Here is a 25054-nt window from a genome sequence, read left to right as displayed (position 1 = left end):
AGTGGATCTGCCCTCGCTCGGGGGTAGCCCTGCTCCGAGCCAAGGCTGGGCTGGGGCCCTCCGGTCGCTGCTGCTGTCACTCCTGGCCCAGAGAGCCACCTTGGGCCGGGAGGCCAAAAAAAAGGTCAGAAACAGGAAAAGTGAAATCTCGAAACAAGCCTCAAGAACTGGACGAGGAGAGGGGACGAGTGGGGCTTGTCCTGCCCCGGCGCGGGGTTGGCGCTTCCCTCCGCCCAGTCCCGCGGGGGTCTCCACGCAGGGACCGCAGGCCCCGGCGCTCGGCTGGGTGCCGGGGCCGCGGCAGCGCCGCCTGCCCTGCCTGGGACAGGGGTGCTCGGGGCGGGGCCGGGGGGGCTGCTCTGGCTCTGCCACCCCCGGTTTGCAGCCCTCACCTGCGGGAGACCCCCGTCCCCCAAAACCAACCCCGCACCGGCCGCGGCAACAGCGGCGCCGAGACCCGCCACAACTCAGTGCACGTAATGGTGGCGGGCGGGACCCGCGGGAGGCGCGGCCCCGCCCCCTCCCTCCCATTGGCTGCCGAGCGGCGGCGTTTCCCGCGCCCGCGCGCGGCGTGGCGGGGCGGCATGGCGGGGGAGCGGGCGGCCGGTCTGGTGCGGGAGCTGCACCGCGCCGGCGGCGGGAACCTGCCGCCGTTCCGGGTGAGCGGGGACGGGACGGACCGGACCGGGAAGGGACGGGACGGGCCCCGGCTCGCTCTGACTGACTGTGTCCGGTGTTGCAGGCGGAGGGGCTGCGGCAGGCGCTGGAGGAGATGCGGGCGCTCTACGAGCGGAACCAGGCGGACGTGTGAGTGTCGCGCCCGGTACGGGGCCCGCAGAGCCCGGGCGGTGCCCCCCCGGCTCTGTAACGCGGCTTCTCCCCCTGCCCTCCTCCTCTTCCCCTTCCCTCTCCAGGTCCGAAGCGAAGTCGGGACGGACCGACCTGATTTTCCTCATCCGGTTTCGCCACTGCTGCCTGCTCCGAAACCAGCGCTGCGTCCTGGCCTACCTGTGAGTGGGGCGGGGGGTGCCGCGGCCCGGAGGGGTCACGGAGCGTGGGTTCATCGGCGCAGCCTCAAAAGAGGGGGGGGTCCCCGAGCGCTGGGTGTTGGGACTCTGGACGCGGGGGAGCGGTTCCTCCGCGGGGTGCAGCTGCGGGGCCGGCTCCCTTTGTGCTCAGTCCCGGTACCACCAAACGCCGGCACAAAGGGAAGGCCCCGTTTCCTCCTGCTCTTAAAAGTTTTAATCACTGGGTAGGCCAAAAATCACATCTGTTGAAGGCAGGCGGGTGGAACGACCCAAGTTTTTACGCTCTGCTTTGAGGGCAGACTGGGGCATCGGCATGGCCCGGGGATGTTGCCAGCACTCGCCTCAGCAAAGACTCTGGTTTTACCCCTTGTTTCTTCCCCCAGGTACGACCGGTTGCTGCGGATCCGAGCACTAAGGTGGGAGTATGGCAGCGTCCTGCCAAACACCATCCAGTTTCACATGTCAGCTGAGGAAGTGAGTCAGCCTTGTCTTAAACTCTTCCCCTCTTTCCACTTACTCCTCCTGATGCATTATGTATTTAGTAGAATCAAAATAGGGTGGACTTCTCTTCCCCCGCTATAAAAATGACGCTTAACGTGCCTTTCTGTAAATACTGATTTGTTTATTCATTGTCTGGGGGTACAATCCCAAATGGATACTGAGCACAGGTAATGCTCGGCACTTTGAAGGATCAGGTGGTCTTCACTAGATCAGTCTTGCAGCCAGCAGAACTAGGTCTTCACATGCCGCTCTCAAATCCCATCTCTAGACCAACATACAGAGCTGCTAACGTTAGCAGCATGTGTTCTACCCTGAATCCAGTTTGCTCTGCCTCTGGGGCAGTTTTTCCCTTTAGAAGAGCTTGCGTTCACCTTTGGCTGGCATGAACACACTTGGGAACGGTGGTCTGACAGCACAAATACACTAGATCTCACTCATCAGGGACCTGTCTTTCAGCATTAGCTGTTTGGCTTTGCCTGAGGGATCACTGTTAATGTCCGCAGGTGGAGTGGTTCAATCGGTACAAAAAGTCTCTGGCTACCTACATGAGGTCAGTAGGAGGAGAGGAGGGGCTGGACCTTACACAGGACATAAAACCTCCTAAAAGCCTGTACATCGAAGTAAGTGCAAGATCGGTGGTTTCTGTCTGTGAACAAACATTTTGCCCAACCATCTTTTTTTAGAGAAATTCACCTCCGTCCCAAGCCAGAAGGTCATTAAGCAAAGCCTTTGAGAGCACCAAAGCTTCCACAAGCTTCTACATTTTACTCTTTACACTCTGCCTGCCAGCGTTTTACTCCCTCTTCTACTGAGGGCTCAAAGTATGTTGAAAGATGGCATTTCTAGTTCACAGGGTATTGGTGTGGTGGAGCAAGTGGTGTGAATCCCAGTGGGAAGGTTTTGCAGCATTGATCAACTAGAAACCTTGTTGCCATGTTAAGGATTGTTAACTAGTTTTCTTTGTTGTTATTTTAAATGGACTCCGATAGACGAGACTATAAATCTTTTTACACAATTGATACAACAAAGCAAGAGCATGTGAGAAATCGGAGTCAGTAGCTGAAGTGCTCTGTTCTGATGTTCTCTTCGAAAGAACATGTAGCGACAATCAACTTGCTCCTTAAGACAGTTTCACTATTAACGGATTGGCATTTTTCTGGTATGTGTGTGGGGAGGTTCTCCTGGAAATGCTGCTGCTGTTCCCCAGACCCCGTCTCTTGTACTGCTCTTCCTCTAGCCTCTGTGGAGGGCTGGGCTGGGCTGGTCGCTGGCGCTTCTTGCTCCAGGCAGAGGCAGGAAGAGAATGTCGGGTGGAGTCCACAGACCATGGGATCAGTCCAGTTCTGCATTTCCAGGTCTGCTCTGTATTGAGGCTCCAGCAGGCGGGTAGGAATGTGTCCATACTCACAGTTCTGGGGCACATGTTGTAAGCCAGCAGTGACGTCTAGTGTTTTCTATGGGAGATCTTGCGATCCGAGAGCTGCATTTCTGCTTTGCAGGTGCGGTGTTTAAGAGACTATGGAGAATTTGAGATCGATGATGGTACCACCGTCCTGTTGAAGAAGAATAGCCAGGTACCCATGACAAGAGAGTGCGGTCCATTCTCTTCCTTCCCTTTCACTCTCATAACATCCCCTGCTTATCCCAGCTTTGCAGCATGTCACAGTTCCTGCACATGTGGCTCCTTGCACATGCTGCAAGCTGTCTGCATGGCCCAGGACTGCGGTTCAGCTCTGCCTGATCTGGTGCCACAATGCAGCAGGCATACAGCACCACAGAGCTGGTTGTGTGCAGCAACAAATCCAGTCTGCCTGGGTTTGAAGGAAGGTTTGTCTGTGTTTCTGTGCAGCACTTTTTACCCCGCTGGAAATGCGAGCAGTTAATCAGACAAGGAGTCCTCGAGCACATTCTGTCTTAAGCGTGCAGGACAGGAGGGACAACCCTTGCTCAGTGGCCTGCCCACAACAGGGAATGAACTCTGGTGTGTGCAGGACTTCAGACACCTCAGCATTTCTGCAGTGGGCACCCTGCCACTCCTCTCAACGGCCTTTGATACCTGACATGAAGATCAGCCCTGAGTTTATAAAGTATGCAGACCACATTGGCTACCTCTTCATGACCAAAGGGTGCATACTGGTAATGTAGCGATCCTGGGAATCCAGCATAGTGGGGGGTGGGGGTGGGCGGGGGACCAGTGGTGTTATCCAAGCCCCACAGCTACAAGTAGGTTATTTGTGTTTGGAGCAGTTCTTTGTTCACACTGGGCATGTGGGAGTAAGACAGCAACTGGCTAAGCTCTGGAAGCCAGGAGAGCTCCACAATGGCAAAATAAAGAACTGCTTCAGCCTTCAATTTAGTGTTTTTCAAGAGGTAATGGTGTGTTTGTTAAACACTCTGACCTGGCTCTCTGGCCCAACCCACCTTGACCCTGCAGGGTGATGCTCAACTGTCTCAGGTGTCTCAGTGGAGCTACTTCTCCAAGTGTCAGAGGAGGCTGCACAAGCTTCTTTCTAGGATTAGACATGAGGCTTTGTCTCCCATCAGAAGCCTATAAATGTTGTTGTTTAAGGTGCTGAGTAAATGAGCACTGCAGTCTGGGTCATGGGCCTGGCCAAGGTTTATCCCAGCATGCTCGGGCTGTGCCTCTGTCCCTCTATGAAGAGTCTCCTTCCCCAGAGCACTGGTCTGGCAGGGCCTAGGGACAGGAAAGGGAGCAGAGGGTTTTAAGGATTCCAGTTAGCACAAAACCAGAGCAAGGCTGAAGAGCTGCTCTCCCTATCTGGTCTTCCTAATGGAGCTGCTCACTCAAGTAGCAGCTGAGAGGTAACACTTCTAAAACATAAGCCCTAGGTAAGACTAGAGGTTTGCCTAACCCACATCTGACGGGAGCCAAAAAGCAAATACTTAGGGAAGAATACAGGAACAGGATAAATGCCTGGGGTGTTACTGCACTGCTCTCCCAGCCCCAGCCAAGGAACCTCCCTGAGCTAGCCTGCACCCTCTGTGGTGCTTCCCTCACAGCCCTTGTAATCAGGGCTGCCCCCAAGACAAAGAAAGAGGAGTCTCAGCTGTCATCCACCTGGGCAGAAAAAGCACAGCTAGACCAAGGCGGCCTCCTCAGTCACAGCCTCCAGCCATCTCCTGGCACTGTCCCAGGGTAGGGAACCCCTCTGCCCTGGCAGGCCGGGACTTAAAGGCAGTAGCTGAGTTTCAGCTCACAGCCGATTTATTCCCTTTTGTTCTTGAACCACCAACAGCTTGAGCTACTTTTAAGCCCCCTTCTTTGTATTGACTGTCCAGCCTCTGCTTTGCTACCCTGATCCAGTCAGGCTTCTCTAGTCTCTCTTGTACAGTCGTCTCCATAGCCCCCAAAATTCTACAAGTCCTTTCACAGCTAGTGGCAACCACAGCCCCCATGTAAATACGCTCTGCTCTGCACAGAGCAAGGCAGGGGCACCGTGACAATGATGCATCCTCCGTGCAGAGGGTAACAGCCTGGGCAGATCAATAAATTTGGTATTTGCTGATGTGAATGCCTGGCTTTGTGGCCTTTTAGACAACTTATTTTGGCAAGAGCAGTACTCACTGCCAGTGTGTGAAGGCCAACAAGATGGCAAGCTGTCAAGGAAGGCAAGATGACACAGTTCACTTACCACGTCTCCTTTGAAGAAGTGCAGTGCTGAGTAGGGGTCACCAACCCTGCCCCAAGCCTTGGAAGCTCAAACTGAAAGGGTTCGTCCCCCAGCCCCTCTGTCCTGCTCAGCACAGAGGCAACAATCCAGCAGGATGTTGGTTTGGATCCTAGGCTCAGGCTTTAGGAGGGCCAGAGTCTCCTAGAGCCCAAGAGGAGCTGTAGGGAATAAAAGTTCAGCAACAGTTGGGGGAAGCTACTGAAATACAGAGCAGACCGGAGATGGCAGGAGGTGCTGTAATACTGCAAACATTTTAATGCCACAACACAGCTTTCCTGCTTAGAGTGAGCCAGGTGCAGGAACCTGCAAGCCCTCCTGCCCTGGCTTTCCAGCTGTAACAGCGTGGCCCCAACAGCAACCCTCCACAGAGGGGGAGCATCCACACCACCACCAAACACGCTGCCAGAGTGCAGGCAGCTCCTGTGGGATGGCTGCCCTGAGACAGACCTGACTTACAACAGCATACTCGGCCACCAAGAAAGGCACCAAAGCTGGTGTGTTCAGCAGGAAAATTCAGCTACCACAGGACCAATTTCCTTAAAGGACTGTCTGGTTTCTCCATTTTCTACTTTCTACCCAGGAAAATCCTGGCAAGACCAGGGAGGACAAGGCTGATTTCCCAACCCAGCCACACCTCCCCTTCTCCATCTGACAAACCCCAGCCAGGACCAGGGGCAGGGCTACCACAGTGGGTGCCCCATCACCCACTCAGAGATGCTGGCGTGATTTTTCCGATAAGCTGCTTCAGAGCTGAGGCTTGCTCCTCCAACAGCTGGTTCTTCTCCTCAGTGCTCTTCTGCTTCAGCTCAGCCACCTGTAGGGCCATTGCAAACCCCCTGTTCTCCTCACGGAGGTCTTCAATCAGCAGTTTGTTCCTGGAGATTTGGGCCTGCAGCAGGGACAGGAAGCTTAAAGTTCAGCATTCCCACGCAGGGGTCCCAGCCAGGCAGGGACATGCAGCACTAACCCCTCTTGCACTCACCTGGGCATCTTTGAGTTGAGCCGCCCTCTCTGCCAGCACAGCTTCCGCACTTCTCAGGTTGTGTTCCAGCCCCTCTGCCTGCTCCACGGCTGCCTGCAGCAGACGCTCGTGTTCCTCCTGCAACGGGCAACAAAGCCCAGCGTTGTGTTGTCCCAGAACTCACCTGGCCCCTGGCAATCCTGGACCATGCATTTCCCCAAGGCCCTGCTCACAGACCTTCACACTCCCTGAAGGAGAGCATGGGCAGATCAGCAGAGGTGGTACAGGATGCAAAGAGCAGTGGGACAAGTGTCTAGAGCAGTACAACCTTCCCTAGGTCAGCACCAACAGGTCTTAAGACAAGGCACAGATTTCCCAGCAATGTTTTCTATAAAAACAAGCCAATGGCCTCCTCTCTCTCAGCTGCGTCCAGAAAACCCCAGGGAGAGACATAGTTTCCTTGGATGCAGTTTTTGTGTCTGCTCATTTTAATTCCTTAGGTTATAATTTGCTCCATCCTTCCCCAGGTTAGTTCCAACTGAATCACAGTGTCCTAAAAACAAGGACAAACTCACAAAAACCCAACACCTTGTTGCCCAGTCCCCTAGAGATAAAACCACCCCACTCTGTGCAGGCTACATCTCCACGTAGAGGGCTCAAACTTTTTTTCCCCAGCCTGAGCCAACACAGAGCGTCTCCCTGGGTAACTCCTGCTTCTCTAGGCACAAGGTATCTGGTCTGGGGTAGGTGGATTAGAGTGGGGAGGGCTCCTGTTTGAGTGCAGGGCAGTGACTGGGTTCACGTGGAATGAAAATTGCAGCTGAATTTGAAGATTGAGTGCATTTTTCCATGTGGGGTCTTGATATATAGCATCTTCCACCCAAACCTCTGGTGGCTTTGAACACAGCTGCCTTCCCAGCTGGCAGTGTTCCCTCCCCGGTACCCTTGACTGAGTTTCTGCAATTCCCTGCTTACCTGGATCCTGACCAGCTGCCTGCATGTCTGCTCAGCCTGCCGGTGGAGGTTTTCCTGGAGCTGCTGAGCCTTGCACTGTTCCTCTCTCAAGCTGGTTTGCAGCTGCTCAAACTGTTTCTTTGGCACCACATTGTTCATCCGGGCCTTGGCCTGCTGCAACTGCAGAGCATGCCGGGTCTGGGCCAGGCTCAGGTTCGCTTTGGCTTCTAAGAGCTGTAACACAGAAAGGCCAATAGCTGGTTACAGCCTTGTGCCAGCAATGGGACAGGCCCAGGGTGTGCTGCAGATGAGGGGAGAGGTTAGGAAGCACCCTCAGCCCTGGCCTCAGCTCTCACAGCAGCAACGGCCACAGCAGAGCAGCAGGACCATGGGAGTGGTGCTTGCTGGGCAGCCTACAAAGCTGGGGATGGAGAGCACCTAGAGCTGCAGGAGGAGAAACGGGGACCTCTTGCCGAGAGATGCTCCCCTTGCTGAGCAGCAAGGAGCAGGAGTTGCTGGAGGAATCCTCTGGGAGGGAGTCCTAGCACCAAGAGCCGCAATGGCAGGAGGCAGAGGGTCTGCTCACCTGGGTTTGTTCTTAGATACATCCCAGGCAAGCTGGGCTTCAATCCCTGCCTGTACTACATCTCCTCTGCTTCCTGCTACCAGCAAAGGGCTAGTTCTTGGAAGCAGGTCTGGTCCAGCCTTGCCCTAGGGCGACCTAGGGGTGGCTGCCATAGGCAAGCTGTACTCTGGAAAGCCAGTCCCCGAGTCTGTCCCCAGGGTAGAAGGCAGGAGAGGGATATTAACATTTGGAGGTTTCTCACCTTGGCTTTCCTCTATCCTAGTGGTCCTTGTTCCCCTGCTCTCATCACCTCATTTCCCTCCCCTCAGACATGGCCTGCCTGGCCCCTGTCATCCCTGCCCAGCTCCTACCTGATCCTGCCACTCCTGTAGCTCCTCTGTCAGCTGAGCCATGGGGAACCACAGCTCCTAGCACTCCTGTGTGAGCCACCTCCACTCAGCCTCCATCTCTGCCCAGCCAGCCCGCACAGGACAAGGACAGAGGGGCCACTGCAGGGGCAGCTGCGAGCAAGGACCTGTCCCAAGCTGCACCTGAACTGGCTTCAGACATGTCTGAGCTGGAGGGCGAGTCCTTTGTCCCCCACAAAGAGGAAGAGGACAGTCTTTTCTGCCTGGGGAAGGTGTCCGATACAGCCCCGAGCAGGGCAATACCAACATCACAGGGACCACTCAGCAGCCTGCCACCCTGCCACCAACTGAATGACATCCACCTTCTCCTGTGAGGCCCTGAGCTGCTGTTGGAGCAGCTCTGTCTCCATCCAACACGCTGCATGCTGCTGGTGGTGCTCCAGCCTTGCAGCCATCTCTGCTCCTCGTAGCCGCTCAGCCTCAGCAAGCCTCTGGCTCTGCAGCTGGACAGTGCCAGGGCCAGCACCATGACTGGCCTTGCGCTCAGTGAGTTCACAGCCCAGCTGATGCATCTTGACATTCAGGTGGGAGACATCCCCCTTGCTCTTCTCACCCTGGAAAAGGTTGAGAAAAAAACCAATTGGTGGGAAGAGAGGCAACAGAGACTGAACCTGTCCCACACTGTCCCTGCTGGATTCCCACTCAGGAACACCGCTGTCGCTGCAGGGCCTTGCAGGCACTAAGGACAAGTGCCCTCATTTCCCAGCCTGAACAAAGCCCGGTGGCCGAGTTCAAGCGCAGCATTCCTGGGTAAGAAAACCTGCACAGATGATAGCCCTGGAGGAGGTCAGTGGTGGCGGGGGGGGGCAACTGTACAGATGTGTAACAGAAATACTGAGATTGGTAAGAATACAGTATGAATGGAAACGTGTCCATGTGCGTGTGTGAAAGTACCAGACAAAAGAGCAGAGTAAGGGCTACAAGAGCAGCCTGCATCGACACTAAAGGGCACCATCCCCCAGATATCGCTCCTAGGACACTATCCCCAGCAGTAATGCTGAGCAAGGTGCAGTTTCTGGCCCATGCTCTGACCAGGCCACAGCACAGATAACGTGTCCGCAGAAAGCCTCCATCTAACAGCAGGGCGGCAACACACTCCGCATCCCATTCCTCTGCTAGCCTCCCAGGAAAATGGGCAACCAACACAGCTTTCCTCCAAAGAAGGAAAAGCAGATAATGGGCAGCAGGTTTGTGGCTAAAGGTTAATGGAAGCTGAAGCCAGCAAGGGCCAGCAAAGGCCACCCTGCTGTGGCTGTTGGCCCTGAAGAGTACAAAAGACATGTCCAAAAAATAGGTTATGGTTCCCCGTCATAAGGAATCCCAGAAACAGGGTGAGGAACTGAAAACCTGCAACCCTCATCCGTGTTGCACACAAGCAATCCTGGCCAGGCCTTGGTGCACACATGTCTAAGGGCTCGTGAGCATGTGGGTTTGAAACTGGGAGTGAGCAAAATCTCTGGGAGAAAGAGTGTAAGTAGGTAAAGTCAACCTCATGAGAGATTTTGTAGTAACACCTTTCCTTCTGTAAGACCTGCACTAGCTTTTGTTACACAAATTTTCCCTACTTGACAAGCTGTAAAATGAAGCTGGTTCTTCAAAGCAAGACTGGGTTTGACTGTTTGAAACAAACATTCCCGTTCTCCTCTATAAGCACGTGCAGTCTTTGTCCTCCTAAATCCTTCAGTCAAGAGCCTGTCAGTGTTAACGGCTTCTTACCGATGCTGTTAACTCTGCTATTTCAGCCAGCTCCTCCACCTTCTCTCTGCCCAACTTGCTCACGTTTTTCCTGTCGGGGAGAGGGATATGATCAGCTTTAGGCCACAGAGCAGCAAACCACGGCCCCCCAGAGAATGGCCCCATTTTGGGGAGCCGCACATCTGGTTTTGGCCTGCAACAGGAAGCAAAGCCAGACCAAAACGGATATGGTCCTGAATTGATTCAGGAATGGGTCAGGTGTCTCTGCCCCAAGAGGTGACTCAGCCTAGCCCAGGGTAGACAGCTGGGGACATCCAAAGTCCTGCAACATTGTCAGAAGCCTAAAAATCAGGGGATGAAGAACAGTGGGAGAGCCAGCTTAGCAGACTCTTGGGACCATCCGCACCAGAAACCTGTCTCTGCTTGGATTTATGGCTCAGTGGGTGACCCTAGCACCTATCTGAAGCTTCCCAAGGCAGCAGCAGGCCACTGGCCAAAAGGTTAGTGTAGTGAAGAAGCCCATCCTTTCCTGCCTCAGCACACCCATCCCCACAGCCTTCCACAAACCCAGCTCTGGACCCTGTGCTCTGGCCTGCCAAAGCCTTTGGCTGGCCAAACCTGTCCCAGCATTGGCTGCTTTTGCGTGGAGCAAAGGGTGTGAGTGTGCTGGCTTGCTCAGAAATGAGAAAACAAAAGGCAGGTTGAGCCAGCTGAAATGTGGTAAATGCACCTGAGTGGCTGTTCCTTTTACAAGCATTAGCTATCCACCCATTTGCCAGCCTCCCACAGCTGGCTCCTCTCTTACACATCATGGTTGCTGCCCCTCTCCTTTGCTAGCCTCAGCTCTTGCTGGAGTCTCCCAAGTTGACTTTTCAGCAAGCTGTTCTCCTCCAGCAGCTGGCAGAGCTCTCCCCTGCAGGGAGAGACAGCAGAGTGAGAAAACCATGCAAAAGCCCAGTTTGCTCTTGGCGTTCTACGCTGGCTCCTTGCTCTATTGTCATTTGGTTTGCAAGAACAGCAAGAACTAAAGAAATCTGAGAAACAACCATCCAATAACTCATGCAAAACATGTGGGGACAATCAAGAGACATTGGTAGAGAAGGAGCAGGTCTTCAAGGGAAGGGAAGTAAAGGGGAATAAGGACAAATAGCATCAGACCCTGAATTTGTGTGGCTTCCAGCTAGCTGAAATTATTTTGAGGGCCTGCCAAGGAGTGGAAACAAAGTGATTTGGCTCATCAAGACACACCGAGACTTCATTACAGGATAACCAGGTGGTGGTCCCAACCCCTCAACTGCAATAGAGCCATGTCTGGAGAAATCAGCTTGCTTGTGAGGTGTCTGTGATTTTACAGTGCTGGACACAATAGCTATGACCCCAAATCCAAGGTAGCCTCTCTGCCTCATTATCCTTCCACTCCTACTGGTACTCCCAGTCTCCCATGAGGCCATGAATACAGGCACTTGTGGGAAGGAAGCTTAGTCCTGTGTTAAACAGACAGTCCTGTCCAATAGCTACTGCTGAACCCCAGGTCCATACAGGACCCAAATTCCTCAGGGGAGAGCTCAAGGGAACAGTCTGTCCATCCTGGCAGGGAGGACAGCATTGCAGTTTGTGGCACTGCATGTGGGAGGCAGAGTAGCTGAGTGGGGAAGTTCTTCCTCTCTTCCCCAAGCAAGCAAGCAAGATGACTAGTGCATGGGCTGTGTGGCATTTGCTCCCCCTGCTTGGCAGGACGCTCCTCACAGCAGCTGCTTTCTGAGTCAGTTTTACATCAGGATTCACATGCTGTGCTTCTTGTGGCATCTCCAACACCCACATACAGCTGTACAAGGCAGAGGAGACAAGTGCATAGTCAGCCAGAGCCACGTGAGCACATCCCAGCGCTCTGACCACACTCCCACGGTTTGTAAAAGACATGCAGGGGACAGCAAGACAGAACACAGCTGCTGCTATAGAGCATCAAGAGAGAACATAGCTGCTGTTAGAGTGTCTTGGACCATCATGTTGTTAAGCAGCCTTGTGTTTCACAAGGCATCTGCTTTTTTTGCAGCAGCAGCAGCACTGTGTTAATTCTGCAGACTAGATTGCGCTCAAACCTGCCACTCTCTTGAGCTCTGGGTTCATTTTCTAGCCAGTGCACAACATCTTTGAGCTGCATCAGCTCCACTTTCACCCTGTTCCTTTCCCTTTCCAGCCCCACTTTGACAGCCTGAATGTCATGTTTCCTCCTATGCTGCTGTGCCACTCTGTCTCCCGGGGCTTTTTTTTCCTCTTCTTGCCCTCCAGATCAAGTCTGTCTACGTCCTGACATGCTGCTGTGTCTGCTGTGTGAAGGCAGACATTTAACTTTGCTCTCTCTGCCTCCTTCCCAAGCACATCCCCTTGTCTATCGAGGCTTAATTTCTCCTTGACAAATGCTTTTAGCTTTGGCTCGAGCTTCTAGATTGAGCAGGCCATTCGCTGCAACAGACGTCTGCACTGGTCCATCCATCATACAATTTTTCAGTTCTTCTCTGTTCCTTCAGTGCTGAGGTTGCAACAGGAGATTCTGATCTACTTACTCACCTGAGTCTTGGGGACCTGCTCCTTTCCCCCAGAGGGCAGCTCTCCAGACACCTTGTCCCTTCCAACACCAGAGCCCTCAGCCCTATGATCTCTGCATTATTCCCATTTCATCCTGGTGCTTTTTCTCTCTTTTTATTCTCAACAGCCAGCATCTCACAGATCTTGACTTGTTCCTCATTAACCTTCTCTTCCAACTTTAGCTGCCCCTTCTTCCACAGAGAGACCATGTCCTTTTCCTTCTGCTTCCACTGCTGCCTCTCCTGGGCATGCTGCTCTTGAAGGTGTCCCCTTGAAGCCTTTATCATTGGGAAATCATCTCCTCTCACACCAATGTTGCTGCAACAAAGCCTTACAGCTGTCCTCATGCCAGCATTCACTCCATGACAGCTCTTGATTATGCTCAACCTCTGCATCTTTCCTAAAGATAAAAACCATTTTGCTGACCTGGGTTTGATAACACAGCTTGAATAGCTCAGCCAGCCCCAGAATGTACTTTTGCTGGAGAAGCAACGTGGTTTTCTTTTAAGTTGCAAAGTCAAAGAATTGCAAAGGCAATTCCTTAAACGTTACAGAAAGCTCCCACACCATCTTGCACTTCTCAAAACTCATCCATCAGATGTTTTCCAACAACTCTGAAAGCTCCCCACTACAGCCAGTCCCTCTCACCATCCACCAGAGAGGGTGGTAACACAGCTCAAATGCCTTGTATTCCTGTTACCTGGGTTTGTTCCCCATCTCTGCCAGAGACTTCAGCCAAGTCGCATCCTTTCTCCCACACTTACTCTATATCTCAGCTACTCAGCCCTGAAACGGGGATAATGACCTAGCAAAATCCCCTGCTTGCATATTGCCGAAGAGAACTTTGCTCCTGAAGGGAGGCACAGCAGGGAAGAGGCAAGAGGAAAGTCTGGGGGCAGTGGTGGGGTCTGCTGGCAAGCAGGAGGGGGCAAGCATGGACAGGCCACAGTTTCCTGTCCAATTCCTCTCCAGTCTCCTCTGCAAGGCCATTCTTGGCCTCTGGGGAGGTTGCAGAACTGGCACCACAAGCACAGGAAGGGAAGATGAACAGCCATTTATTGACAACCTTACTCTCCCACAAGCCAGTTTTGGCTATATAGAGAAATTTAAGCCATTTTTTCCTGCTTTTGAGACAGCAGGTTGTGATGATCTAGCAAGTAGAGGCAGGTTTGCTGAAGGACCAAGAAAGAGAAAGATAACAAGAAAACTCTGATGAAAGCTCTCTTATTTCTCTCACTGTTTTGAGATACACTCTTTGCTGGACACTGCCTCTGACACAAGCTTGTAGAACATGCAAGGAAACTTCCAAGTCCTGAAATAAAAGCACTAATGTAAGGGGAGTTTAGATGTCTTACTCCAAACAGCTGCAGCCCTGCAATACTGCCCAGATTTTCTTCCAAATTAAAGCAGCTCTCCAGCCTCGTGAGAAATCAGCCCAGCCTACTCTGGTATGAGCAGGGCATGCACCCCTAGTCTGCCGCTTAGCCCCACAAAGAGAATGGTGCCAGACCTCAGTCTCTCTCTGTCCCTGCGCTGCGTCCTCAGCTCTTCTCCCTCCTGGTCCAGCTGCTGCCCTGGATGGTAAATGTCTTCAGTGTGCTGTTGTCCCACCCTGGCCTGGTCCACCTCAAACCTCTCCTCCAGCTCCAGGCTCCACACACATTTTTGCTCTTTCAGGCTATCAGTTACAGCCCAGTACTTTGCAACTGTTTCTTCCAGGTCTCTTTTCTGGTCTTCCATCTTGCGCATCTCAGCCTTGAAGCTTTCCTCACTGTCCTTCCTCTCTCTCTCAAAGTTTTTCCTCATTAACTCGATTTCCTTCTCGTAATAGTTTATCTGTTGGGAGGAGACAGGATTTGGATATTAGCACCATGCTCCCAAGAGCTCCCCTCTCCTCCAATAGCTCTGACTCAGATCAATCTATTGGTCTCTCTCAACAGGGGACACTCTTCAGGCAGTTCTGTTCCCTACTGAACTTAAGGCAATAATCAGTCTCACGCAGCAGCCTCTAACAAGCAGGTATCGGTGGGTCCCAGCTCTTCCCAGCAAGCAGCGTGGCTCTCCCCTTTCTCCTTGTTTGCAAGGGATACCAGAGAGGAGAAGGGAGAGGCCAGGGCATCATCTGCCACTGCTCTTCATATCCTTCCTCCACCCCGCAGAGTGGTCCCTTGTCCAAGGTGTGGTGGTGAGTAGCTGCTGCTCCCCATGACTCCCCTGTAAATATTAGAAACTCCAGGATTTGAAGAGCACAAAGGCAGGACTGTGAAGCAGGCAGAAGATCTGCAAGCAGCTTTGTGCTCCTTGAACTGTTCATCACCTGTGTGGATTTACTCTTGCAGTGCTGCAATGGAAACCCAGCAAGCATCCCCAACCTCTCAGTTCAACAGCAAAGGAGTGAAGGTGGAAACTGAGACCTCTCACAGGAGCACTTACTGTTGTCTAAAGGGAGGGCTGGGCTCACACTGTCACCTTAGGGCAAGCAGGTTAAAAGTGTGCTGCAAGCCCAGGGAGACAGGGCTCTGATAACCCCCCCATGCCCTCAGGAGACACCTGGCTGCTTCTCCTCTTGATCCTGTCACTGGTTTTACTGCAACAGCAACACTGAGTAGAGTTAATCTCTGGTTCCCCATAAGGGGCAAGACCCACACAAACATTTTGCAAGGTGACAGAGATTTCCACAAAGCCTTTGCCAGACAGCGAGGGCTCCAAACCTTCCTACCAGCTAAGATGGGCTGGGGAAGCACATGCAATAAAGCCAGCAGAGAGATGAGGTACCTCTCTGCTCCCCAGCCTGAACTCTCCAGCAGCCCTCCTGGCATAGATGCCCCATCAGCCATGCTGTAGCAGGGTGCTTACCAAGCAGTTGTGCCAAGAGGTCAGGACATCTCCTCCCACACCTCTCACCTTGGTTTCCAGCTGCACCTTCAGGTCCCACAGCTGCTCTTGGAGCTGCTCCATTGAGAGTGATGTCTGTGTGCACGGAGAAGTGGAAACCGGAGGGCTGGGAGAGCGGCACACTGACAGAAAGAAGCCCTGTGAGGACAGGCCTACAAGACAGGACAGGCCTGCCTGTCCTGATCAGGCTGGCTGCAGCTTCATCCAGTCAAGTCTATACAACCCCGGAAGATGGAGAACCCCCATCTATCTGGCAACCAGTCCCACGGCTGCATCACCCCTCTGGGCCAGAAGTTTTTCCCTCATGCTCAACCTGAATCTCCCAACCCACAGTCTGGGGCTACTTCCTCTTTATTACATTATTTCCTCAACATCCTCAACAGTGAAAATCTGCCTGTTCACTCCCACTTACCTAGAGCACAGGTTACCATCACCAGCTTTTGAGTTGGAATAGCCTTCTTCCCTCTGTCTCCCTCCTCCTCACCACCCATCACCCCCTTCTTCCCTCCCTTGGCTGCCCAGTACCAGAACTGGCAGCAGCAGCTCAGACACAACAAGCCACCCCAGGCTCCCATGGAAACTCCAATCCGCAGGGAACCTTGCTCTTGCTGAGAAGATGGGAGAGGCACTGAACCCTCCTATATTTTACCTCCTGCTGGCGGCCCTCTCTCAGCCCTGCTCTCCCGTAGCTGGAGACGCAGCCTTTCCAGCTCCCTTTGTAGCACTTCATTCTGGTCCCACAGCACCTGAAGCAGAGACTGGTCATGACGCAGCTATGAAAATCCCCAGGGCTGCGGGGGGCCGAGTGCCCACGGCTCCCAGCAGCCATATGTACTCAGGGTCTCTTGCAGCGTGAAGAGCAGCTTCCCCCTCACCAGCACAGTCAGAGAATAAAGGCAGGAGGTTTTCTTCCTTCCCAAACAGACAGAGATGAGAGATTTTGGAAGAGCCAGAGAAGAAATACAAGCCCAGATTACCGCGACCACCATCACTGGACACTGTAAAGCACAAAGAGCCACAAGCAACTGCCCCTGCATGCAAAAGCACACAATACCAGGGATTTTTGCAGACATCTTGGAGGGTTGGTCCTCCCAAGACCCCTCCTGACCTAAACACAACCATTGCTAGCAACCAACACACAAGAAACACTGTAATCTCAGTACGATCCCTCACACAGCCCAGAGGTTTGCATGTACATCCTCAAGACACTCCTGTGGGCATCTGGGCTAGCCAACAAGCGCTACTGCATGCAGACAAGGCAACAGCAGGATTTACAATGAAGCAAGTCCCACAGCGCTCTGGAAGGCAACATTTCCAGGTTGCGGAAGGAATAAAGCAAGGCAAGAAGGTGCTGATCCCATGGGAAGCACAGCAAGAGGCAAGTCCTGCTGCCTGCTTAGCAGAGACACCCTCAGAGGCCAACACAGGAATTTATCCCGTCTCAGTGCCAACATCAGCCTGCAGCAAGGAGTCCCACCACTGAACACCATGCTATAAGCCACGACACCAGTGCAGTAAGCCACTTCCACGCAGGCGTCTGGAGCTGGGCAACTGCTTGTTTCACTTCACACGCTCCATCTCATACTGGAAGCAACACCGTACAAGGCATCCTGCCTCCCTCCAGACTGTCCACTTTGAGCAGACACCAAATTATATCCCATGTGCTGCTACCCAGGAAACTGATGGGCTGCAAGAGACTAAGAACTAGGATACTTCCAAAGATCCCAATTAATAAATATAATTGAGCAGATGTAGACAAATGCAAACCCAGTTTGTTTAATCTCCATTCTAAAGAGAGCAGAGGAGGGGAGGTCTGGCAGCATTCAACAAGGGTAAAGGATGAACCCGAGGGGGTGCCCTCCCAGGGGCAGATGAAGGCTAAAGGCTGAACCTCTCCACCCATCAGCATTCTCATGGACAACTCTGGGGCTGCTCAATGGGAGGAAAAATTGCAGCACTGAGAATCTTCAACCCTCTGGTGCCACCTGGAGCAATGCTGCACTGGATAGTGCTCCAGCATGTTTGCCTTTAATTACAGCTTCGAGAGCCTGCTGCATCCATGAAATGGCTTTGCTGGAAATGCAGATTTCATCCCCTTGCTAGGGGGATTTTATAAGTCACCGTCTCTACTCAGTGGTGTTCCCCACTCACACATAGCACTTGGGAACAAATGGCCAATACAATAAGCACTGGACTCAGGAGCCAATGCACAGAGCACCCAGTAAGTCACAACATGCAAGATACACGAGTCACTTAAAAACAATAGAAGGGAAACGGAGGCTGTGCTCACATCCCAGAAAGCCCAAAGCTCTGGGCAGGAGCACAGCACCCTGCTGGAGGTACAACGCGCACAAGAGCAGTGCCTGGACCACACGCACATCAGGTACCTGGACAGGCTCACCTTGACTCTCTAGCAGAGTCCAGCAGCAACAAGTTTTGTAGGGGTTGTTAAAGTGGGGGTAAGAAGGAGGAAGGGAAAAACAAAAACATAGAAGAATTTAGCTGATAGCATGCTTTCCAAAAAAGGAGAAAAGCTTTCTCCTTGCATTCAAAAAGAAATGCAACAGAGCCGAGGGTGGTCTGTCCTTATACACAGAGCTACACGGTTCCCAAACAAAATAGCCCGCGCCTACAGGGTGGCAGGAATGGAGGAATTTACAACCCACCCCTACTCCCCCCTGCCAGTATCCCAGCAAGGGAACCAACCCATGGAGGGCTGCAGGAGCAAGGAGACAGGCTGCTTTACTAGGGGCACAGCTGTGTCCTGTCTCCTGCCAAAGGACTCTGAGCAAGGCAAGAGCGATCACCCCTCAGCACCCTGATCAGGGCTGCCTCCTTCCTCTCCCCCAGGCCAAAGTGCCCAATAGATGTGCCAATGAGAGCTGTACTTTCATGACAGCATTGCTGGAGAGCTGCCCACCCGTACCTGGCACTGCCGCTCGTATTCCAGGACAATCTCTGCAAAGCACTCACTCTGGTTCAGGAGCTCTGGGCTGTGGGGCTCCACCTGGCCCAGCTGCACAAGCACAGGGAAACATTTCTCATCAAGGAAATTATCACCTCTCTAATTATCACAGCTCTACTAAATCACTGGAGACATGGTGCTACACCCATAGATTCAATGGAAGGGTTCCTATTGACACCTGTGGGATAAGTCAGATGCAGAAAGAGGAGGAAAAACATTTTTCTTCATGCACGAGAGACACCAAACTATGGGTGGGCTAGCTTTCACAAACTGGCTAACAAGATCACAGACCCATTTCTTTCCCCAGATCCATTTTACCAGGTGCCTCGCTGGAGTGGATGACACGAAAACTAACCCTTTACTTCAATACTTGTGAAAAAGAAGGCTTTTCTTTTCTGGAAACCAAACTCTAAAGTTCTCACTTGAAGGCTGCAGGTTTGTAGAATTTTCTACAATTGCAAACTTTCCTCATCTTTTTTTTTCCAAACTTGAAAAGGCTTAAATTAAAAGCCAATATTTTTTCTTTTTAGGTTGTCATTAATGTGCAGGAGAGTTCAAAGAGTGGGAGACCATAACAACTGACCCAAAATATGCAAGATTTCATAGAAAAGGGTCAATCTTTTGATGAGTTCCTGAAAAGTTCTTATTTAACTGCAACAGAGGAAGGCTACCTTGTCCTTCACAACGCAGTTGAGTTCTTTCTGCAGCTCCAACACCAGCTTCTCAGAGGCCACCAGTTTCTCAGCCATCTCCGTGACCTTGTTTTGCAGCTGTGTGTTCTCCTGCAGACAAAAGGGAGAAGATTCTCTTGATGTTGTGGGTCGTCACATCGCAGGACGGGTTCATCAGCCACGGGCCTTCAGCAGCAAGCTGTAAAACAACTGGCACATCAGCATGCCAAACACAGCACAGCTCCCAGAAGACCCCGCTTTGGACAGCACATTGCTGATACACACCATGTGGGCTGGGGTTTGGCTCGTCTCTCCAAAGGACAGGCTTAGGAGTGCGTTTTGCAGAATAAGAGCTAATCAGCCCCACAGGCTCATCTCTACCTCTGCTTCACAAAACTACAGTTTCCCTCACAGCCAAAAAAGGCAGCAAGTCCTGAGCTATCTCCATCTGTACTTCTACACTGAACAGCACTGGGAAAATCCCAGCCACGCAGACACCATCGTCTCTGCTTTTGGCATGGTCCCTGGCACAACTTTAGCCTCAGCCATCAGGTGTTCAGGTGTTACCAAGGGCCAAACCACTCCCAACAGACAATGTGGGGCTTTAATAATGTCACGGCAAGGGAACAAACTCTGTATTTAATTCAATAGTATGGATGTGGCTGATGATTTTTCTGCATAAAACTCCTGTCCTTCCCAGCAAGACCAACACAAACCATCTATCTTTGTCACCACCTCTGCTTTGCCTCCTCTGAAGAAGTGAAGATGTTTCACCCAGGGCAGTTTTACTTACCTTCATTACGTGGTTCAGTCTCCCTTGCAGGCTGGCCTCTTTGCCCTGGAGGAACTGTGTATCAGCCTCCAGCTTCGCTTGGTGACTGACTGCTTGCTGCAAAAGCAGCTCTTTTGCCTCTATTTCTGCCTGAAAATCCCTGGGGGAAAAAAGCAACGTGGTTGGGGCACCCGGAGCATGTTCTCAGATGGCCACAAGGTCCACGCACCCCCTCTCACCATGCACAAAGCAGGAGATGACAGCTTGGTTAGAGAGACACTGGGACCGTAGTGGGGTGGGGGGGCCTCAGGGGCTTCTCTGCCACTGACACAATGGCAAAACAAGTGGAAGATTCATAAAGGGAGACTGGGATGGGAGGCAGAGACTGTGGGCACCCACAGGAAAACCATTTTCCCTGCCCCACCAAAAGGACCCCTCCTACTTGAGCTTGCTCTGGGTGTGCTCGAGCGCGACGTACTGCTCGTCCAACTCCCTGCCAAGCTGCAGGCAGTGACCCTCCACTTTCTCCAAGTCCAGCCTCGCCTTGTCCCTCTCCCTGGCGATCTGCCTCACCTGGATCCTGCAGGCACAGCGAGCAGTGCAATAAGAGACATCTCACGCACCCCACAGAAGGGCCGTCCTCACAGGGACCAGGGCTGTCCTCACAGGGACCAGCACCCTTACCTGAGGCACTGCAGTTTGTATCCATAGGAGGCGACGGCTGCATGCTGAAGCCCGCTCCTGGGGACCATGAGTGTGTTGTCCAAAGCTGTGGGTAGCTCTGCCAGGCTCACCTGCACCCCTGTGCTGCTACTCAGCCTCTGCAAAGACAGCACAGACTGAAATCACTTTCTCCCTCTTCTAACAGTGCCAACAGGACTTCTGTTGTTACACCATCTGACCACCCTCCAGTCTTTCAGAGATCCCCCCCACATCTCACAGATAGGCCTAGATCACATCCACCCCAGATTTTCCCTAGCCCTGGGGTGGCCAAACCCTGCCACCCCATCATGAACCTGACTGCACCCCGGACAGCTACTTGCTGAAAGGCTTCGCTGCTCACTTTACCCACCACCACCAGCCAAAGCAGCACTAGAGACCTTGAGGATCTCCTCTAAGTTCTTCCAGGGCTCAAATGGCAATAACAAATTCAGGTTTGGCAAATCTATTGCTGTTGCTGATGCTGGAGAAGAGATGTGGGTCCACACAGCTTGGCTGGACGGATGGACTGCTTCCCTGCGCACTCTGATGCTGAGGAAAAAAGTAGCGGAGGTACGTCAGTGGGGCAAAATTGGCAGAGAAAAATTGACAGCTTTCGATACTGAAAGGAAACTCCAGGGACCCTATCAATATTGGAGAATGTTCTAAAAACAACCCCAAGCTGCCAGGAAGGAGATGTCCTGCGCTGCCCTTAAGGCAGCCACAAGGAGCATGTTGGCAGGCACAGACGCATACACTTTGGTCTCCCTGCTAACCCATGAAAACTCAGTATCCACAGAAAGACCAACATGGAAAGTTATATAGCATCAGAGGGTCTTGTGAAAACTGTCAGATGGGGATGGCAAGCCAACATTTTGTTTGATCTAGAAGCTAAAATTGGGTTGAGGTCAGCTTCAAAGGTGAAAGAGATTCAGCCAAGCTGAACCAAAAAGCAGAACCCAGAAAGCTGATACAGAACTGGTAACATCTCCAAGAGCACCGATTTCATACCAAGTTTGGAAGAAGCCTATCTTCAGAGAACTGTTACCTCAAAGTCTTAAGCCAAAAGAACCTGAAACAATTCTTTTTTTCTTTTTTCTTTTTTTTTTTTTGGAGCCATTTTGCTAAGGAACCTGGATGGAGCTGTCCTGGCTGTCAGGGTAATCAGCAATTCACTTCCACCTTAGTGCATTAAAGCACAGTTACTGCAAAAGCATTTGCAGATGCCTTGCCAGTCCTTGAAATTAAAAGCACTAAGGCGAAACAAGTATTTTACATCAAACAAAGAAAATGTGGATGATGCTTGCTCCATGCACTAAAAAAGGGACAACCTGAGTTGCAAGAGGTGCAGAGATGTCAGCACTTCTGAAGCCAGTGTGGGAATTGCGGTGATCTTTCCCCTCTGCTAGGATGTGCATCCCTCTCCCTCCAGTAAAAAGCTGAGGCTCAACAGCCCTCTGTTGTTCTGTATTACCATGCCACTCCACCTGCAGAGGGTTTGCTCCTACTCAGGCAGCTCCCAGGGGAGCCTTTTGGTCACCATGCAGTGGCTGAAGTCCAGACCATACCCAAAAACTGACTGACAAGTGGAAAACTCTCCCCAGGTCACGACCCTCAGATGCCCAACTAATGTCTATTAAATCACCCCCTTGTGAAACAAAACATCTTGGCCTGAATTGTTCTCAGTAGAACTCATTCTTTAGCCTCCTTTCTTGTGGGGAAACGGACAGAGAAACCTTTCAAAGTGTGACAGCTGGATTTGTGTCTGGATTCCCCGCAAGACGTTGTAGAAACACCACACAAAAATGAACTGTCCTGTGTAGGGAACTGGCAATGACTTATGGTTTCTTACCCAAAGTTAAGGAAATGACCTCCAAGGAGCTGCAGATCAAGGCCATCAACCAGGATCCTTTTTACAAAGAAAGCTTTCTGCCTTTCAACTGGCCCCATGAATTGCTGAGTCTTGGCTGCTTGAGAGATGTTGACGTACCTTAGAAAAAGGTGGTCATGTGGCTGAACAAGCCAAACTGCAACTCCTCAAAGCTCATCCTTCCACCTCCCCCCTTTTCCAGTTTAGTGAATAAATCTTTGAGTTCCTAAAAAATGAGTACAAGAAAAGAGGAACTCACCAGCTGCAGGAACACAGCTTGAAGCATCCAAACAGCTTCTTAAAATAAATCCCATCTTTTTTACAGTGCAAATGGAACACAATTAAAAAACTCTTTTTTGAAAATTAACGCTGCTCTATTTCCATGCACACACAAAGAAACAAACTCCTCTCCACAAAGTCTGAAATGTGAGTCCCAGTAGTGGATGCAGACAGGTATAAAAACCACTTGAATCCTGCTTCAGTTTTGGGAGAGAAGGGGGATTAAGGCCCCATGCCTACCTGGGACCCTGAAGAGGTACAGTCGCCCTGTAATTTCATTTTGGCAATGGCAGGCTATTCACAGAGACGCACAACAAAAGGACAAAATACAACAGGAACAAGCTGCAACAAGGGAAAAATCGACTGGCCATAAGGAGAAAATTCTTCCTCCTGAGTGCACTGCAGCTCTGAGACAGGCCCAGTGAAGCTGTGGGGTCTCCATCCTGGGAGATACTCAAACCTACACTGGACGAGCCTTGAGCAACTTGGTCTAGCTTGAAAGTCAGCCCTGCTGTGAGGAGGACTAGCCCAGATGCCTCCAGAGTTCCCTTCCCACCTAACCCTGCTGTGGTCAGACACTACAGACCAGCTCCTCTCCAAGAGAAGCCATGTGTGTTCCCAAGGAAATACAGCTGTGCTGGGGTACGTCAGCTCAGGACCAGTGCCTGAGGTCTAGGGGACACAAAGCTTACTTTTGACAGTCACTTCCTTTGACTCTACAGATTCACTGCCCAGAACTCGCTGCCCATCCCTCCCTCAACAAGCTGTCTCCCAGACTTTCCCTGCTCACCTCCTTCCTCAGCTCCTTCAGCCAAACACTGGCTGAGGAAAGCCTCGCTTCCTGCACCTACCTCCTCTGGAAGGGCCCGGACTTGAGCCTCAGCCATGTCCAAGGAAGGGCTGGGCACCCGCCGGGAGCTGCAGGCTAGGTCAGGCTTCCAGATGAAAACACAGCACGCATCAGCCATCCTAAAAACAGCCTCCCCACAACTACTTGTGAAACAAGACTGTGAGGACCAAGCCCCCTTTATCTGTATTCTTCCCTGGAAGGACAATGGAAGAGCACAGCCGATGTCACTGACACAAGAAGAACGGGGACCAGGCAGCATGACTCCCATCACAAACTCAATCCAGGTGTGTTAGCACCATGCCACCCTCAAGCATTCCCCCAGAAATCCCAGAGGATCTGTACCATGTCCTCTCCTGATGGCTTGCCAATACATTACACATAGGGAGGAGGAAGAGCATCATACCTTGTGCCTCCAAAGCTGCGTTCACAAGAGCCATATCACTTTCAGCCTCTTTGTTTGCCTTCAGGTTCTGTAGTAACAAAAATGAGGAAAGAGCATCAGTCACAGTCTGCTCCAGGGCAGGGGTCACACACCCCAAACCTGATGGCTCCATTCGAACATGCAGCTCCTGACACACCTGCTTACAACCAGAATGGGAAAAACCCATGCACAGCACAGCCTGACTCACCCAGGTACCCTCAGACACGCTGGGACTGGAAATGTTTGTGGTTTTGTAACAACTTCATTTTACCATGTCAAACATTTCAGCTCAGTTCTCAGAAGAGTGCCCTGCCAAGCAGGAGAGAGCCTTTTCCCACAGAAGTTTAAGGGTTTGTTCACAGATCAGCCAAGTATCCCAGGTACCCATGGCATGAAGAGGGTTAAATCTACCCTCTGTTCAGGGATGAAAAAAATCATTGGAGGAGGAGAAAAAGGGGGAAAGATGGAAGATGCAAATCCTGCTGAAATCCCAGATAGGAATGGAGGATAAGGGGGTGCAGCATGCCTACATCCAAACCCTCTGCCCCAACAGCAAACCCAGAGATCCAGCTCTGTGAAAACTGGATCCCAGCTGCTTGCACAACATGGACAGAGAAGCGGAAAGGGCATCAGCTGAAGAAAGGCAGAGCAAAGCATGGGTCTTTCTCCTCTGGTGTCTGTTAAGAACCTCTAAATCTTGTTCAACTGCCTTGTCTGAGCTCAGGCGTGCAAACCAACCCTCATTGGACACCCCTGGGCTTGCAGAAGAGGTGATACAGGGCTGACAGCCAGCTTCTCCTCCCCCTGCAAATTGCCTGGGGTGTTCCCGAGTCTGGACTCTTGGCGTTTACATGGGCATGACAGGCCGTACAGACAGACACCAGCACGTACGGTTTTCCAAGGGGGAACACATCACCACGCAACCAGAGACTGGGGCCCATCCACCTCGTCCTCAAGCAGTATGTTAAGCAGGAAACCGAACCCGCGCTCCCCAGGCGTAACCTCCACCTCCCTTTTCAAGGTGTTTTAAGAAGGATCTGCAGCCTCGCACGAGGCAACAAGGCCACGCAGGCGGCGGCGGGAGCCAGCCCCCAGCGCACTCAGCAGAGACGCGGCTCTCTGCAGGCCGCACGCCGTGCCCCGGCTGGCGCTGAAGCTCCCCACACGCTTGAGCAGGCCCTTGAGGCGCCAGGGGCGGGGAGGGGAAAGGGGGGCACGGGGA

At 52.2% G+C, this 25054-nt stretch overlaps 2 protein-coding genes across 23 annotated transcripts; one reads left to right on the top strand and one right to left on the bottom strand.

Annotated features, from left to right (window-relative positions):
- Nucleotides 1-517: 517 nt before the first annotated feature.
- GINS1 (GINS complex subunit 1) lies at nucleotides 518-3881 on the top strand. Of its 4 annotated transcripts, XM_052781111.1 has the most exons (7): nucleotides 529-659; nucleotides 743-807; nucleotides 915-1010; nucleotides 1412-1502; nucleotides 2033-2149; nucleotides 3029-3103; nucleotides 3379-3881. In XM_052781111.1, the coding sequence occupies exons 1-7, from the start codon at nucleotides 585-587 to the stop codon at nucleotides 3445-3447; spliced, it is 588 nt and encodes a 195-aa protein (XP_052637071.1). In that variant the 5' UTR covers nucleotides 529-584; the 3' UTR covers nucleotides 3448-3881. The 4 variants fall into 4 exon arrangements, with proteins under 4 accessions (XP_052637070.1, XP_052637071.1, XP_052637072.1 ...); XM_052781112.1 differs by lacking the exon at nucleotides 2033-2149; XM_052781109.1 differs by having other exon boundaries at nucleotides 3029-3881.
- Nucleotides 3882-5453: 1572 nt separating this feature from the next.
- Nucleotides 5454-25052, bottom strand: LOC128139130 (ninein-like protein). 19 transcript variants are annotated; one of them, XM_052781079.1, is made up of 18 exons: nucleotides 24841-25051; nucleotides 23815-23881; nucleotides 22265-22508; nucleotides 20814-20964; nucleotides 20398-20534; nucleotides 20156-20293; nucleotides 19735-19873; nucleotides 18942-19052; nucleotides 18232-18321; nucleotides 15955-16051; nucleotides 15267-15457; nucleotides 13921-14246; nucleotides 10630-10737; nucleotides 9846-9915; nucleotides 8432-8683; nucleotides 7158-7370; nucleotides 6204-6320; nucleotides 5454-6110 (listed from the first exon to the last, which is right to left on the bottom strand). In XM_052781079.1, the coding sequence occupies exons 3-18, from the start codon at nucleotides 22360-22362 to the stop codon at nucleotides 5922-5924; spliced, it is 2427 nt and encodes an 808-aa protein (XP_052637039.1). In that variant the 5' UTR covers nucleotides 22363-22508; nucleotides 23815-23881; nucleotides 24841-25051; the 3' UTR covers nucleotides 5454-5921. The 19 variants fall into 19 exon arrangements, with proteins under 19 accessions (XP_052637039.1, XP_052637043.1, XP_052637038.1 ...); XM_052781083.1 differs by having other exon boundaries at nucleotides 20192-20293; nucleotides 23815-25052; XM_052781078.1 differs by having other exon boundaries at nucleotides 23815-25051.
- Nucleotides 25053-25054: the final 2 nt, after the last annotated feature.

This window comes from Harpia harpyja, chromosome 3, assembly GCF_026419915.1.
Source record: "Harpia harpyja isolate bHarHar1 chromosome 3, bHarHar1 primary haplotype, whole genome shotgun sequence".
NCBI classification, from domain to species: domain Eukaryota; kingdom Metazoa; phylum Chordata; class Aves; order Accipitriformes; family Accipitridae; genus Harpia; species Harpia harpyja.
Note: the sequence above shows the minus strand (reverse complement) of the source record. Positions and strands in the feature narration are given on the sequence as shown.

Coding starts and splice junctions, on each gene's coding strand:
- GINS1 (XM_052781109.1), top strand. CDS start 585: ATGGCGGGGGAGCGGGCGGCCGGTCTGGTGCGGGAGCTGCACCGCGCC. Junction 808..914: donor GAGCGGAACCAGGCGGACGT/GTGAGTGTCGCG, acceptor TTCCCTCTCCAG/GTCCGAAGCGAAGTCGGGAC. Junction 1,503..2,032: donor TTCACATGTCAGCTGAGGAA/GTGAGTCAGCCT, acceptor TAATGTCCGCAG/GTGGAGTGGTTCAATCGGTA.
- LOC128139130 (XM_052781078.1), bottom strand. CDS start 22,362: ATGGGGCCAGTTGAAAGGCAGAAAGCTTTCTTTGTAAAAAGGATCCTG. Junction 20,965..22,264: donor GGTCATTTCCTTAACTTTGG/GTAAGAAACCAT, acceptor TTTTTTCCTCAG/CATCAGAGTGCGCAGGGAAG. Junction 16,052..18,231: donor AATACGAGCGGCAGTGCCAG/GTACGGGTGGGC, acceptor TCTCTGCTTCAG/GTGCTGTGGGACCAGAATGA.